Source organism: Astatotilapia calliptera, chromosome 22, assembly GCF_964374335.1.
Source record: "Astatotilapia calliptera chromosome 22, fAstCal68.1, whole genome shotgun sequence".
Taxonomy (NCBI): domain Eukaryota; kingdom Metazoa; phylum Chordata; class Actinopteri; order Cichliformes; family Cichlidae; genus Astatotilapia; species Astatotilapia calliptera.
In genome coordinates, this window is record NC_137442.1 from 15,955,738 (window position 1) to 15,971,701 (window position 15,964).

The following is a 15,964-nucleotide window of genomic DNA, read 5'->3' on the forward strand; positions in this document are numbered from 1 at the left end:
AGAGAGCGCAAGAGGGAGGAAGTTAAAGAGGAAAGAGAGAGAGAGGGTGAAGAGGTAATTTTCTAAATGGAAACTATAGCGGTGTGATTTATTGACGATATGGCAGCTGTAATACGACCATTACACTAGTGGAGACACAGAGAGGGAGAGGGAATGAAAAAGAGAGGAAAGGGACATAGATACTGTACATGGAGGGCACGAGTAAGAAGTGCAAAGAATAGGCAACTTCAGGTGAAGTTTGCAATCTCATCATTCGCATTAACTGATATATGGGGATTTTTAAAAAATTCCTACAGCCTTTAGTTAAAATATTTTTTCATTTATATTAAGAAGAAAGGAATTTGACTGATTATTACTCTGAGCACAGCCTGCGTTCCCCCTAGCTGCACAGAAAATGGGCAAAAACTTTTATCTGGTAGGACCAAACGGCTTTAAAAAGCCACAAGCCTCTTTAGTAAGCTGCAAAACATAGCTTTTGTTTATCATTAAAGCTTTAAATGCAGGTCAATTTGCGGCACAACAAAAGCTTGTTCACATGACCACTCCACATCATTATAAGCCTCTTAAGAATTAAACCAATGTCTCAATATTGTGCATTTTTTAATTGTCTCCTTTCTGTCCTCTGTCTTCAGCGGAGTGTGGTTCTTCAGTCATGAATAATGAAGGGATACTGCTCTCTCCAAACTACCCAATGAACTACGATAACAACCACGAGTGCATCTACAGCATCCAGGTCACAGATCTTAACGTTTCAGGATATACATGACATGAGTTTTTATTGAGAAAAATAATGGTATTGATCATTGCCTGTGTTTAAGAGATGACAAATGTATTACCAGTCTTCAAACCTTTGTGAGGGTTTGTCACCTGCTATGTGGGTCATTAGTGCTCATTTTGATTTGATGTTGACCTCAGGTTCAAGCTGGGAAAGGAATCAACATCTCTGCAAGAACCTTTCATCTTGCCCAAGGCGATATACTCAAAGTAAACTCACTCACACATACGCATATGTGGTCATTGCTCTTGCCAGATATCAGTGTCAAACACAGATCAGCAAAAATAAACGAATTAAATTAGTTCATGCTGCATGTGATGCATCCGGTGTGCATTTTGCTGTTCTTACAGATTTATGACGGTAAAGACAACACAGCCCATGTTCTCGGAGCATTTACTGGATCATCCATGTTGGGGCTGACGCTCATTTCCACTTCAAACCACCTCTGGTTGGAATTCTACAGCAATGCGGAAAACACAGGAGAAGGATTCAAATTGGTGTACTCAAGTAAGTTAGCAGTGAACACCGCTGTTTAGTATAGAGCTAAGGCCTAATCTGTTTCTCCAAGACTTCTTTGAAGATTCATTCAGGAGGTGACAAAAGAACCCAAAAGAACAACATGTAAAGAACTTCATGTTCCACTTGCCTCAGTTAAGGTCAGAGTTCATGAAATGGGAGTTTTAGAGTGGCATAAGACTTAAGTCAGATTGAGATTCTTTGACATGACCATAAACAGGCTGTTCATGCTCGTATCTGAATTAAAACAATTCTGCAAAGAGGAGCGGGACAAAGTTTCAAGGCTCACTGCCAGTTATCACAAATGCCTTATTGTACATGATGCTGCCACAGGTGATATAACCAGTTATTAACTTATTAGGTTTAGCAGACAATTACATTTTCACACAGGGCCAGGCAGGTTTGAAAATCTTTGCTTAATAAATAAATTAGTCATCATTTAAAAAGCACATTTTGTATTGACTCTGCCAGTATCTTTGTCTAATCTTTGATTTTTTTTGGATTATCTTGGGCAGATGTAAATACATTTTAGCCGTATGTCTCAAATTATTAACCAGTTAGATGCCTCATGACAACTGCTGATTTCTGATAAATCTAACAGGCTCACTAGAACAGTTTAACTCTAAACGGTTGGATGGATCACAGAAGTAAATGTGAATTTTCCCACTGAAACGATCAGAAGAAACATGTCGCGTTTGATTAACAAAGCTTTCAGCGTAGGACGAAGTGGTAAAGGTGTGTTTTGATGTTCACCAAAGCACACCCACATTTGGCAGTGCCCTCTTAGACGCACAGTTGGAATTCTAATTGTTTAAATGGTGTCATGAAGGGTGATAGCTTAGTATTATTCGCTTTGAAGTTGTGTTGTCTCTGTACTGTGTTGGCGCAGAGGATGGCTTACTTAGACCTTTGCTGTTTTCATACTTTTCCAGGTAGAAGTTATTTTGCCATGTAAAACAAAGCACATTAGCAGCAGCAATTTTGAGATTGTAGTACTTTGCCTCTGTTTGTTTGGTGTTACATTTGATATAGAGGCTGTAATTCAATAAAACTCCCGAGATGTGGTCGAATGAATAATGCATGGTGGTTTGCTTCCTTATACATATCTAGCAAAGAGAGAACAATTTTAGATAGGAAAACTGTTCACACTTCATGTCAGGATGATGACAAATGTGCAATTGTTGCTCAATAGTAAGTATAGCTTTCCAAATAGCCATTTTTTTTAAGGATTTAGACATGCACCTACAGCAGTCTGCCAGGAGATAACTCAAATCCCGGTGCACCTCGTCTTCCAGGTAATGCCGTAGATCAAATCCCGGTTATGGTCTTATAAGGATAAGCTATTTATATACCTATTCATATCTCGCTCTCCAAAACTGCGAACAAATTTTCCGAATATTACCATGGAAACTGAGCTTACACTGACTGTGAAAAACAACATTAAATTGGATAAGGTGTATACACGCTCCAGTATCATTCCTAATAATGGTATGTCTCATGTATCTTTTTCAGTTTCGTTATTAAAACGGGATGAGAGCTTAACAGGATCTGTGATACCAGCATGGTCATAAACAGAATCCTTGAGTGAGCCAGATATTAAGGGAATATTGCTGCGCATCTAAATAAAACTAATTCTGTTTCTCTTGTGGGCTTTGGATTTCCCTTAGTGAGTTTTTAAAAAAGTACGTACTGTGAAGCTCTTTTTTCTTTTTTATGACTCTTTCTAGGTTTTGAGTTGTCTCATTGTGAAGACCCAGGCGTGCCTCAGTTTGGCTTCAAGGTCAACGACCAAGGTCATTTTTCTGGGAGCAGTATCACATATAGATGTGAGCCTGGTTACACTCTACATGGGGCTTCTACGCTGAAGTGTATGACGGGTGAAAGGAGAGCCTGGGATAACCCTCTGCCTTCTTGTATAGGTACGTCCTTTAGTATCTGAAGCCAATAACACTGTGAAAGAAGGTCTGATGAAAACACACAAACACACACAGAGATTTTTGAAGGCATGCAGAGTCCTCCACAGATGCATTGTGTTTCCGACCTTGAATAACATTCTTTAATAAGCTTGGGAGGGAGAGGTAATTTTATTTCTAAGATTTAAATTGATCTTGTTGCATTTAATGCTGTGTAGTGTGTGTTCCACAGCACTTACTTGAATAGATTCAGAGTTACGCGATAGCTGAAAAGTGTGTTGGTATCATTTCAATAAAAAATCAGAGCAGGATCTTTCCAGTGAATGAACGTCAATGTAATTATAAATTCTTTACGTCTGTGTATTGTGTTCTTTAGCTGGGATGGCTATTTATCTAGAATTCAGCTAACACACACACACCTTTAGGTATCAGGAAGCATAATTATACAAGGTTTGCTCTGTAATAGATTAGAAAGTGACTTGCAGCTTTATGCAACATTTGATTGCAGGATGTTAATTCAGTTATCTGGAAGGAAAACAGATGGGGGCCAATTTCCTGTAGAATCACCTTTCTTGATTTTCCCTGGATATCACACGCTGTTGTAGTTTTAAAGTCCCAATGAAAAGCCTATTTATTCGGCATTATACCACCTGGAATCCCTCGGCTCAACTGATGCACTACCTCTTCTGCGGTGGCAGATTTTCTTTCTGTTCCTGGCGCCTGCCCTTATATTCTCCCAGTGCTGTGTTATGTACTCAGACATGCCCCGACATAAAGCACACATAACCTCCAGGCAACTCTCAGCACACGAAGAGCTAAGCGACAAACACTCTGTTGAGAATTTCTTCATAAACTCATTTTATTCAATTTGATTTGGCTTTGTTTAAAAGCATTCTGTGGAGCAAACTCCCCACTTAGTATCGACACATTGCTTAATACTCAATTATGCCATCGTCGCCTTTTTAATTCATTTTCCAAGGTTTCAAACTGATGCAAAGCGACCGTCCGAAGTATTGATATCGAGAAGTCGACCGTAGTCTTTCACTGGCTGTGCAGTTTCGGGCTTCTCTCGCTTGGAAAATAAACACACACTCACATATTTATCAGTGTACTGGAATGAAATACCTAAAACGCTGTGATTTGAATATTATTTGAACTTAATTCGGATGTGTTGTTATTCCTTCCAGTTAGCACATGGTTGAATGATTGCATCCTCTAATTAAACCCAAACAAATGTTAGGCTTATTTAAAGTGACAAATAGAATGGCTGCTGTTGCTGCTTTGCATGGGAGCTATAAGCATAACAGCCAGTCCAGTGTTTTAGGACCATTTTTTTTCCCTTCACTGCTGCCTCTGAACTTTCTGATTTTGGATTCAAACTAATAAGTCTCCCTCCTTCACACTATCAATAATGAAAGACTCATAAAACTACTGGCTGAAATGCTCTGACTTTATATTTTAACAGTGACACGCTGTGACCTCATCTAACCTCCAGTCTTAATATTATATTTCTTCTTCTTATTACTCACAGGTTTTCCTTCTTTACCCCCTTGGTTCTCTCCTTTTCTCTCCCTCTTTCCCTCTCCCTCTCTCTTTCTCCGTCTTTTTTCCTTCCAAACTCTTAATATCGCTCAGATTACCCGAGATAATATATTCCAGTGATGAAGGGAGGAGAGCCTGAGGGAGGGGGAACATGGAGAGGGAGGAAAAGCAGAGAGTGGATGAAGATTGTGAAAATATATAACCGAGAGAGACAAAGAGAGAAGGGGGAATTATTTTCTGTTATATAATGTGCTGTGATTTCTTTAGGGAGGAATGCAAGATCAGCACTTTGTGTCTTCTTCCTCCTCTTTTCTCCTCTTCTCTTCATCTCCTGCGTGTGATATAGAGTGAGAAAGGCAGAGAGACTCAGCGGATAAGAGTTAGCTTCTTTCTTTATCCATTTGTCTCCTTGGTGATCGTTTAATCAGTGGCCTCTGAGGTGCACCTACTGGATCTGATTGCCTTGACAAACAATTGCCACAGACAGATAAATGGTTGGCTTGTGACAGCGCACATACACACACATCAACTGGCCATCGGTTGGGCCGCGGTGATTTGTAATGTTGTCACAAAGGCGCTAATCAAAGAGATGTTTACAGTTTGTTTTAAAATAAGTGTGTGTGACGTTATTTATCCCTGTAGCGGAGTGTGGGGGTCGTTTTAAGGGTGAGTCGTCAGGGAGGATCCTTTCCCCCGGATACCCTTTCCCATACGACAATAACCTTCGCTGCACCTGGACCATCGAGGTGGACTCGGGAAATATTGTGAGGTACAGATGATCGCATTAAGGCTTTTGATCGATACGTTAAGCATAGTGTAAACTCATGTGTGAAGTGAAACATATTCTTGCTTTAATTAAACTTTATTCTTATTTTACAGCCTCCAGTTTCTGGCCTTTGACACTGAAGCCAGCCATGACATGCTGAAGGTTTGGGATGGGCCACCTGAGAATGAAATGTCTTTGGCAGAGCTCAGTGGGTCTCTGCTCCCTGAAGGAATCCACTCGACCCTGAACACAGTGACGGTTCAGTTTGAGACTGACTTTTACATCAGCAAGTCTGGATTTGCCATACAGTTTTCTAGTAAGTGATGAAATTAAATCTAACCAGAAAGATATCAAATATAACAGATAGGTATCATTTAGACTACTGTTGTTGTGTCTATGCTCTTCAATGGGTAGTTCCATCAATAATAAAGGGAATAAAAAGCTATATAATTATGCTGCTTCAAAGACCTTCACCTAACTGGAACAAAATTAACTTACGTAGGACCCATTAGTTAGTGGAAGTGGTGCTGTTTTTATGCGTTGGGTTAAAGCATTAGATACCTGGTGTGACACAGTTTTCTGTAATTGTTCCCCTCTTTCTCCTCTATTCCCTGCTTTGTTCCTATCCCCTATCTGTCCAGGCTCAGTAGCTACAGCCTGCAGGGACCCAGGAGTACCGATGAATGGCAGTCGTAGTGGAGATGGCCGTGAGCCGGGGGATTCAGTGTCCTTTCAGTGTGACCCAGGATACGAGCTCCAGGGGGACGACAAAATAACCTGTATACAAGTGGATAACAGATACTACTGGCAGCCCAGCCCACCTGTCTGCATAGGTGAACACTCCAACTTTCATATATTCTATAGGGACGCACAATAAATGTACTGCATATACAGCTGGAGGTATTGTCTCACTCAAGGACACATGTGTCTTTGACTTAAAGGAGAGCTGTATAAAAAGGGCACGCTTTATTCTATTCACATATTTTCATTCTTCTGCTATTTAATGAAGCTTTTCATTCAGTAGCAGTTTTCTCCACACTCTGTTGCATGGTACACAAAGGGTTTTGTTTTTTTTTTCTGTATGGTTGAGCTTGAGAGAATATTTAAATGTTATGACATTTCAAGGCTTTGTCAAAATGAATGTCAATCTTGACCTGTGTTCCCACTTTAGCTCCTTGTGGAGGAAATCTAACAGGCTCCAATGGATTTATACTCTCTCCGAACTACCCGCATCCTTACCCTCACTCAAAAGATTGTGACTGGCTCATTGCTGTCAACCCAGACTACGTCCTGTCACTGGCCTTCATCAGGTAACCTACAATGCTACTTTCCAGTTCAGCTCGATTGAGCTTTTTAAAACCTCTTTACTAGACAAATGTTACTGCCGAGTGAAATGTGAAATGGAATGACAGTAGACTAAAAGCCTGTCCAAGCTGAGCTGGCTCCATTTGAAGACTGAAAACCTGGATATCCTTTTTTGCTGGCAGTAAGTTCTAATACTAAATTTTCTGGCAATCATTTCAATTTGGACAAAGTGTTGGAGCAACAGACCAAAAGGCTCTTTTGTAATGGGTTGGTGAAAATTACAATTTTTAGGGTATTTTTCCTGCAGGTAAACGAGAGTAAAGTGAAATAATCAACCTCGTTTTTGCTTTGTGCAAGATTGAAAACCATGTAAAATTATGACTTTTTTTCAAGAAGTGGGAACTTTTGCATTTATGTGCTTTGGAAATCTATTGACCTTTCACCACTTTCAAAAGCTGTGCTTGCTTTGTGGTACGAATCACAAACAAAACAACTCTAAAAACCACTGAATTCATGGTAGATACTTTGTCCTTGAATTTTTGTTGACTTTCTTTCTCTTCCTTGTTTGTCTCTGTCTTCCTCTACCTTTAGTTTCAACATTGAGCCAAACTATGATTTCCTGTACATCTACGACGGTCCGGATAGCAACAGTCCGCTCATTGGTAGCTTCCAGGACAGCAAACTCCCAGAGCGGATAGAGAGCAGTTCAAATACAATGCTTTTAGCGTTCCGTAGTGATGGATCGGTTTCTTACACTGGATTTCACCTGGAATACAAAGGTATAATGGTCTGCTAACTGTACCACATCTCTCATTTAAATTGAATTCTTACTGAATCAGGCAGCACCTAAAACTACACTTTGCATTCTCACAGAGGTCATATTAATAACACAGGCAAATTTTGATAAAGTTTAATAGGCAAAGAAATTTGAAGTATAATCACATTTGAAGAAGAGAAAGGAGTGCATTTTTTTCCTGCAACATTTAATAGTTTATAATACCGTGGGTCACCTCTCATTTCTTTGTATTTTACTTTTATTTAGGTAAATCTATGAAAAATGTCAAAGATAACATAGTTTGACAGGCATAAAATAGTATTTTTGCACCAGCTAGGTGATTCTCAAAGGGCTGTTTGATGAAAACTTGACATGTCTTGTATTGTGTCCTTAAAAATTGAGGAAAGTGGACAAAGGCCTGAAACAGAACCTGAGAGATGCATCTGGCCCTTCAGTCTGTCTCCTACTGGCCAAAGCATGATCAGAAATGGTCTCAGTGGAAGGGTGGCTGTCAAGCGTATGTCAGACCTACACTGAAAATCAGTGGCAACAGGTCTTATTGTGAATTTTTGATTTGCATCAATGTGTGCTGACAGGCTAAGAAAAAAGATACAACAGTGAGTGCCTAGAGTCATCTGTAAAACACAGTGGAGGTTATGTCATGGTTTGGAGCTGCATTTCAGCCATGGGTTGGCCTCCCCAGAGCTCAGACCTCAACAATATTGAGGCAGAGTGGGAAAATCTTGGAGAGAACAAAAGTTTGACAACACCTGCAGAAGGCAGGTGTCCTTCAAGAGTACTATTCCTCAGAACAACTCAAAGAAATTACAAGAAAGCTGTCACATTCTGGCGAGGGCAGACTGTAGGTGTTGGCAAAAAGGACTCAAACGCAACTCCATAAACTGAACGTGGCGTAGATTTAACAGAAAATAAGCCGTTTATTGAGGCCAGCAAAAGGGGAGTACAAACAGCAGGACACAGGTGAACACTAAACCATAGCCTAAACTGGGTGAACTAAAGCTAAACATGAAAAACCTTAAACGGGGTGAACTGACATAGAATGCTGAAGTGAGGGTATGGATGAGCAGACGACCTGACAAATGACATGCAAAAACAGAGGACTTAAATACACACATGAGGTGATCAGGGGAAGTGGAGACACATGAGGAAACAGCTGACTAACATGAACCTAATGACAGGAGCAGTGAAGCTAAATACAAAGAACCAAGAACACACGACTCCTTCCAAAATAAAACAGGAAACATAATGAAACGCAGATATGACAACCAGAACTTGACAACGTAAGACACAGACATGAAACACATGAAGAGCAGGGGAGACTTAACATGGGTTGGAAACACGAGGGGGAATTAATAAGAACTAAAATCACCTAGGCATGGTAACAAATGAACTTAGAAAACCTGAAGGGCTTAACATAAACTATAAACATCAAAATGAACTAAAACTCAAAACACTGGGTCATAAGACCCAGGACCGTGACAAAAGCTTCCCTACGAGATTCGGGGCTGTGTTGAAGAATAGTTGGGGTCACGTCAAAATTTGACTTTCAAGCTTGTTAGAATCGTACAAACCGTGTTTCCATGTTTTCATGCACCAATATCCAATTTTCATAGAAAAATATACAAAAATGGAAGTGGCACACTACAGTACATTTACCTAACTATATATCACTATATATATATATGGCCACTACATGAGAGTCAGTCTTAAGTTATTATGTTCTTTTCTGTTTTAAGGATACAAACAAGGAAAGTTGAAACATTTCAACCGCAAGGTTTTTTTTATAGCCATTGATTGTTGAAAAATAATTTCGAATCTTTAAATCACCTCTGCTTGATGTTGTTTTCTGTCATTTGTGTTTTTCTTAAAGAAAGCCATTTGGGAAATTACTTCAAGATTTCCACAGTAAACATAATAGAAACTCATGATGACACAATTTCAGCAGAATATAACAACAATATTTTCTTTTACCTCACACTAAGACCACTCACACGTTGGTGTATATACATGTGTACCATGCTAAATTCAGGATGAAAGAGAATTATTGCTCTCTGCATAAAGTGCCCGTTGAATCAGTGTCTGTTGAAATAGTCTGTCAAGGAGGTGTGAGTTTGATTCATTTGCACAAAAGAGTCAACACTGACTTTGCATGGACTGAGAAATTAAGTCTTAAGTTGATGCTGGTGGCCACTAATCTTTTGGGAGGGGGGCCAAGGCCATAATTTACAAGGTTCATGTAGCACACAAAAGCCGGGGGATGAAGTTATCGTTCTTGCTCCATCTTGGCAAAGACAGCTAAGTCAAACAGACTGTTACAAAGGCCAACGGAATGCCTGCCTCATTTGATTATTGCAAGAGACTTAGTTATTATTAATTTGCCCTATTATTCATGTGTGCCTGTCACTTTTCCTTTGCCTCATGTTCTCTCTAACTCACACTTGTTTTTTCTTTACTCCATCTAGCCAAGCTGAGGGAATCTTGTTTCGACCCAGGTGTGGTTCTGAATGGGACCAGGCTGGGATCTGATTATAAGCTGGGCTCGACGGTCACCTTCTACTGTGAAGCAGGATATGTACTGCAGGTACAGCCACTTGGATGACTGAGGGGTTGACTGAATTTGGGATTTTGGGATTTGAGTAGCTGTTTCTTAGGTTGCTGGATGGATTGTTCATTGGTTTGTTGAATGGCTGGGCGGGTAGAAATTTTTAAACGGTGTTGGTTGGCTGGTTAATTAGTTACGTGGACTGGTTTTCTTACATTTTCCTTTTTGTCTGTTTACAGGGTTATTCTACTCTGACATGCAGTATGGGTGATGATGGCAGACCTGGATGGAACAGGGCATTACCTAGCTGTCAAGGTAAAAAAAAAAACCATATATGTCACTCACTCTATTTAAGTAGAATTTACTTGTATGGAATTCATTGTCACTGCTATCTGTTTGTGCACACGTCTGAATCTCCAGCCCCGTGCGGAAGTCGTTCTACGGGATCAGAAGGGACTGTTTTATCTCCAAATTTCCCGAGAAACTACACCTCCGGACAGACCTGCATCTACTCTATATCCGTACCAAGAGAGTTTGGTGAGCTCAACAACCTATGCAGTACATCGTAGTACAGACATGCAGCTGTGTTCAGCTTTGAAAGTTAAACATGTGGCCACAAGTTTCTTTTCAAATAATTATTGTATTGCTTTTTTTTTTACGCTGAAAAAAAAGAGCAGCATTAAATCTTTTCAGATTTATTGCGGGAATCTTGTGGCGCCCTCTGAAAAGCTTCCTCAGTGTTTTGAAAACACGCAGAAACATCAGTTATATTACAAGTGATAAAAAATGTGCTTTCTAGCCATTAATTTGTCTCTAGGCCTGAGTTTCATAATTGTAGTGACATTTAGAGATGAGACTGCCACATTTGAGTGGTGGTCTCAAAGCCAGACATAAATAAGGATATGAATATTATAGCAGCTTCTTCATGTTACAGTGAGGCTGTGCTGAGAGGGTGATCATTAGGGGGGGGGTAAAAGGCTTCTGCTGGAAAATAACCTGTAAATAATTCCTTATTTTTGCCACAGCTGTTAGGAGTTTTGTCTGGAATATTTTGGTATATTCATATCACTCAAAATTCAAGCTGAATACAGAATTGCATTTTAATGTATTCTAGTGCGACTCTAATCTACACGTGTGAGTGGAGCATCACTGTATTTAACAGCTCTGGAGAGAGCCTGCAAGTGGACACTAAGTTAGATTTGTGTTGTCGAACTAAGAATGCCATCAATGTGGAGATGGACAACTTATATTTGTGCCTACAATATCAGTTACAACATCATAAATGAACAACATTGTTGACTGATTATTAGAACTATTTGCTCATTGAATGTGAATTAAGCTTTAATAAACAATCAGTAATTGGTGGGTTATGTCCAATTATGCCCTGGTGGTGTTATGAATAAATCTCAGCTCTCCCTAAGGCCATGGATGGTTGATGTCTCATTATATTTGCGCTTTTGGATTTTCACCTCCATGTAGAAATTCTGAGTGAGAGGAGCTAACATTTGGTTGGTCTGCGTGTTGTATAAGACACACAGAGAGAGCCTTCCCAAAACTCCCACACAGAGTGAAAAGACAGATTGTTTTGTTAAGTTGCAGCACTGCCCATAATTTTTAAGCAGCTGTCATTCTTGTGTAAAATATCTTGTTTTTAATTACAGCAATTGAATGGTCCAGGCTGGAGGTTGCAGCAGTCCTGCTGTTTGAACTGTCAGGCGATCAGAGATGTAGGAATCGAAAAAAACTCGGCTGGTTAATGGTCAATGAGGTTTCTCCCTTCGTGCAAATGCCTCTTTCAGTTTTACCAGCACGTAGGGAAAACCCTGGGCATATGTCCCGTTGGAGATGCTATACCTCCTGTTGGATGATTACGTGGCAGAGGACACCCACTCAGGCAACTCATCAGTAGGCACGGGAGCTCCACAGGGATCAGCGCCCAGTTTTCTCTCCAACTGATGTTAGGAAGTAAAGAGACCTTTCAAATGAACAGTCAAACATTTAAAATCATCTGATTTTAAATTCAGTGGATCAGTTCAGACTTTGGTGGACTCTAAGAACTAGATGGCTGACCCGATCTCTAGGGTCTATATGATTTTACATGCAGAGGCGTTTCTCTAACAGAGAGCGATGAGGTTAACATAGCAAAGGACAACACTGCTGTGATCATTAATTCCTTTGTGTCTGTGAATGTCTGTGACTTTGTGTGGGCTTTTTTATTAGTACCGCTGAGGTGTGTTAGCTATTCCCTGTGTACCATCATACTTTATAAATTCATGAATCTGTGTGCAAATGTTGACGAATGTGTAGTGTATTTTGAAACAGTTTCAGGTGTGAACTCCTCCGCCTGCTGTGCAGTATGTCAATATCACAGCAAGGAATGAGGGAAACTAATCGCTCTGATTTCCTAAAAATCCTTACATAGTGGGCAGTGATGTCTGCAGGCAGGCAGAAACCATGACATGCCAATAAAACATGACAATAAGAGGGTAGTTTACCATATAAAGCTAAACGCTTTCTTAATGATTTGTTTTAATCCCCTTTTTGACTGTGGGAAAAATTCGGTGGCGACTGAAAATCCATCGTTTCCATCCTGCTTTGCTTGTCAATAAAACAACATGAGAATTTTCACGAAAGCACAGAGGATCATGGGTGAGCCAGAGCTATGTTTCCGCAAAATGTGACTGAAACCTTAAAAGAGATCCTCAGAGAGAGGCAGCCTTGTATAAATTGACCAGTGACCTTCTTATACCAGCATATCCTTGGCAATGTTCAGATTTAATCCTTAACACCTCAGCCTTTGGGGCCAAAGTGAGAGCAAGGCGGGGTGTGGAGGTGATATATATGTGCATGTGTGCAGTGAGTGGAAGAGAAAGCTCCAGATCGGTGTAATTTATCCCAGAGGACTTTTTTTTAGATAGGACATGTGCTTCAAACAATAAAACTACACCTACCAATTTACATCTTCAGGTTACTAATGATTGGTTTGATGGTACAGTGATCATTCGAGACAGAGCAAATTGTACCTGTTTGAGAAAATACCTCCGGGACTGTCTAATGCTACCTGCCCGTACAGCTGCACTCTGAAATTTAATCTTTTGTTACTGTATGGAAGTATTGGGTGTATTTCCTTCCTCCTTTCCTACACATCTGTCTTCCAGCGGTAGCATGTCATTAATTGCCAAGTCCCTGCAGGTGTTCTTCGCAAGGAAACGTGATTGGATCAGTTTCAGTGTGTGAGTGGCACTTCAGAGTTGACAGGTTACCGCCTTTGTTATATGGCTTTCACTCAAACTTGCAATACAGAAGAAAGGACAGAAAAGCGTCTTGCTCTGCTAGCGTACGTTACCAAATCCAAGTCGGTCTTTGCAAGATTAGCATCTCCCGCTAGCTGACAACACTGATACACTGTTGCCAATTGATGAGGAGAAGGGTGTGGGTGGCGGGGTGGTGGTGTTGACTACAGCATGATGAAGGCAAGGTAGCGTTTTGACTAATAAGTGTTATATAATTTTATACCAATAGTTGGCCTCAAATAGAAGGTGACACTGCAGCTTAATAACATTTAAATTAGGTATTACAGGTTAATTTTATCATTGGAAGGTCAGCAGCAGACAGTGGCATGGAATAATAAGTTGCTGCCATTCAGTTGCAGTTAATTCATCTCTTTCTCTCTTTTCTCCCCCATTTTTACCTCCAGTTCTCTTCGGCCAGTTTGTGTTGTTCCAGACGTCTCTTAATGACGTGGTGGAGATCTATGACGGACCCACTCAACAAAACACGCTCCTGTCTTCTCTCTCTGGGTCACACTCTGGTAAGGATGGTTGATTTTAATTGTGGATAGTTGAACAGATGACAGTCACTCAGCCTCATAACGTGTTGTTGCTTCCACTTCATCTCTAGGTGAATCTCTCCCTCTGAGTTCAGGAAACCAGATTACAATAAAGTTCACCACAGTTGGACCAGAAACCGCTAAGGGATTTCATTTTGTCTACCAAGGTCATTATTGATATTATTATTGCCATTTCTATTATAATGATGAGCATTTTTTTTATTACTATGCATTTATTACCATGCATTACTGCATTGTTTGCTACTTTTTCAGTTAAACAGAACATTTTGATTGTACACATCATCTTGAGTATGCGTTTTCTCGCCCTTTGTTACATTTATTTAAAGAAAATTTTAATTTGAAATTTTAAACATGTTTCCCATATGCAGTGACAGTGATACACTTCAGTTTATTCACTGGGGCACTTTCTTTTTTTTCTCCTTTAGCTGTACCCCGGACTAGCTCCACCCAGTGCAGTTCAGTCCCCGAGCCACGCTTCGGGAAACGTCTTGGTAATGACTTTGCAGTCGGCGCCTTGGTGCAATTTGAGTGCAACCCCGGTTACACATTGCATGGCTCTACTGCCATTCGCTGTGAGAGTGTACCGGACAACCTGGCGCAATGGAATGACACTTTGCCAACATGTATAGGTAAATATGAATCTGAAAATCAGACACAGGACAGAAGAGTTTGTTTATCTATTTCTGAATGCAGTATCAGCATGATTGCACAGTAGACGCTCATAACTGAAAAACAATTTAAAACAAATACAAACAACTGCAATCCATATGCACTCTAGTCATATATGTTATCCAGATAGGCTCTTTGGTATCTCTTTCTGTTAAGGGCATGGTTGGAATGGCTCACTTTGTCTTGCTTTCCTGTAATTTGTCTACAAAGTGTTGTTTAACCTCTGGTTTTTTTTTCTCTCCTTTCTCCTCTACTATGCTCTGTGCACTCACTCCTCTCTCTCCCAGTTCCCTGTGGGGGCGTATTGACCTCTCGCCGCGGGACTATCCTGTCGCCTGGCTACCCAGAGCCATATGACAACAACCAGAATTGTGTTTGGAAGGTCTCTGTCCCAGAAGGAGCTGGAATACAGGTAGTAACTGTCACATGCTGCTTCCTGGCTGACCTATGTATCATTGGCTTAAAAGCTGAGCAGGCAGGATCTCAGGGAAGATAAGATATTATTAGAAGGATGAATGGATGGATGGTTTCTGAGAGAGGGGCCATCCAGAGATAACTAGATAGGATCTAATCATGAAAGATAAGGCCTGATTGCATGTAAGCTAAACTGCTATCACGGACAAATACAAAGGCAAAGATGCCTTTTACACAAGGTGCAGTCCCTTGAAATGACAGGCACCTCAAAGTGTTTGTATATCCCTTTGATTCCTTTCCTTCCAGCCTTTGATTTAAAAGTAGAATGATAATTGTTTTTGAAGCTGCTCCGTCTCAATAGATTGTTTTGTGAAACATTTAGATTAAAAACAGTATGTGTGGGTTTTAATTCTGTCAATTTAAGCTTAATAAACTGTTGAACATTGTACCAAATGCAGTTTCATAGCAATCTGGGGAATTTTACTAAAGACAGACAAAAAAAATCTAAGAATCACTTGTGTTTTCTTTTTTTTCTCTCTCTCCAGATACAAGTCGTGAGTTTTGCCACTGAGCATAACTGGGACTCTTTGGATTTTTACGACGGTGCTGACAACCATGCACCAAGACTGGGAAGCTACTCTGGTAAACTTTTTTCCATCATTTTTTTATGGTGTTACTCAAGTAGAACTCTATAGTGCTGGGAATAGTTCAATATTAAATGCACTAGAAGTGACATACTCGAAGAAAATATGGGAATTTAAGATTACAATAATGTACAAGGTACATGCACGAGAGCCCACAGTTACGCTATTTAGTCTAAAAGGAGTGCAGTCCATCTTGTGTGAGATTTATTGAATTTGTATATATTTAGTGGAT

General features: G+C 40.2%; 1 protein-coding gene across 1 annotated transcript in view; it reads left to right on the forward strand.

Annotated features, from left to right (window-relative positions):
* csmd3b (CUB and Sushi multiple domains 3b) overlaps positions 1–15,964 on the forward strand; it is a 94,826-nt gene that overhangs the window by 19,846 nt on the left and 59,016 nt on the right. The window contains exons 9-25 of the mRNA XM_080296630.1: positions 633–733; positions 916–984; positions 1,126–1,282; positions 3,019–3,210; positions 5,389–5,515; positions 5,626–5,828; positions 6,154–6,345; positions 6,684–6,822; positions 7,409–7,596; positions 10,076–10,194; positions 10,395–10,470; positions 10,576–10,692; positions 13,853–13,966; positions 14,056–14,151; positions 14,431–14,634; positions 14,962–15,086; positions 15,634–15,730. Of these exons, the coding sequence (XP_080152756.1) occupies positions 633–733; positions 916–984; positions 1,126–1,282; positions 3,019–3,210; positions 5,389–5,515; positions 5,626–5,828; positions 6,154–6,345; positions 6,684–6,822; positions 7,409–7,596; positions 10,076–10,194; positions 10,395–10,470; positions 10,576–10,692; positions 13,853–13,966; positions 14,056–14,151; positions 14,431–14,634; positions 14,962–15,086; positions 15,634–15,730 (2,316 nt within the window). The remainder of the gene's footprint in view (positions 1–632; positions 734–915; positions 985–1,125; positions 1,283–3,018; positions 3,211–5,388; positions 5,516–5,625; positions 5,829–6,153; positions 6,346–6,683; positions 6,823–7,408; positions 7,597–10,075; positions 10,195–10,394; positions 10,471–10,575; positions 10,693–13,852; positions 13,967–14,055; positions 14,152–14,430; positions 14,635–14,961; positions 15,087–15,633; positions 15,731–15,964) is intronic.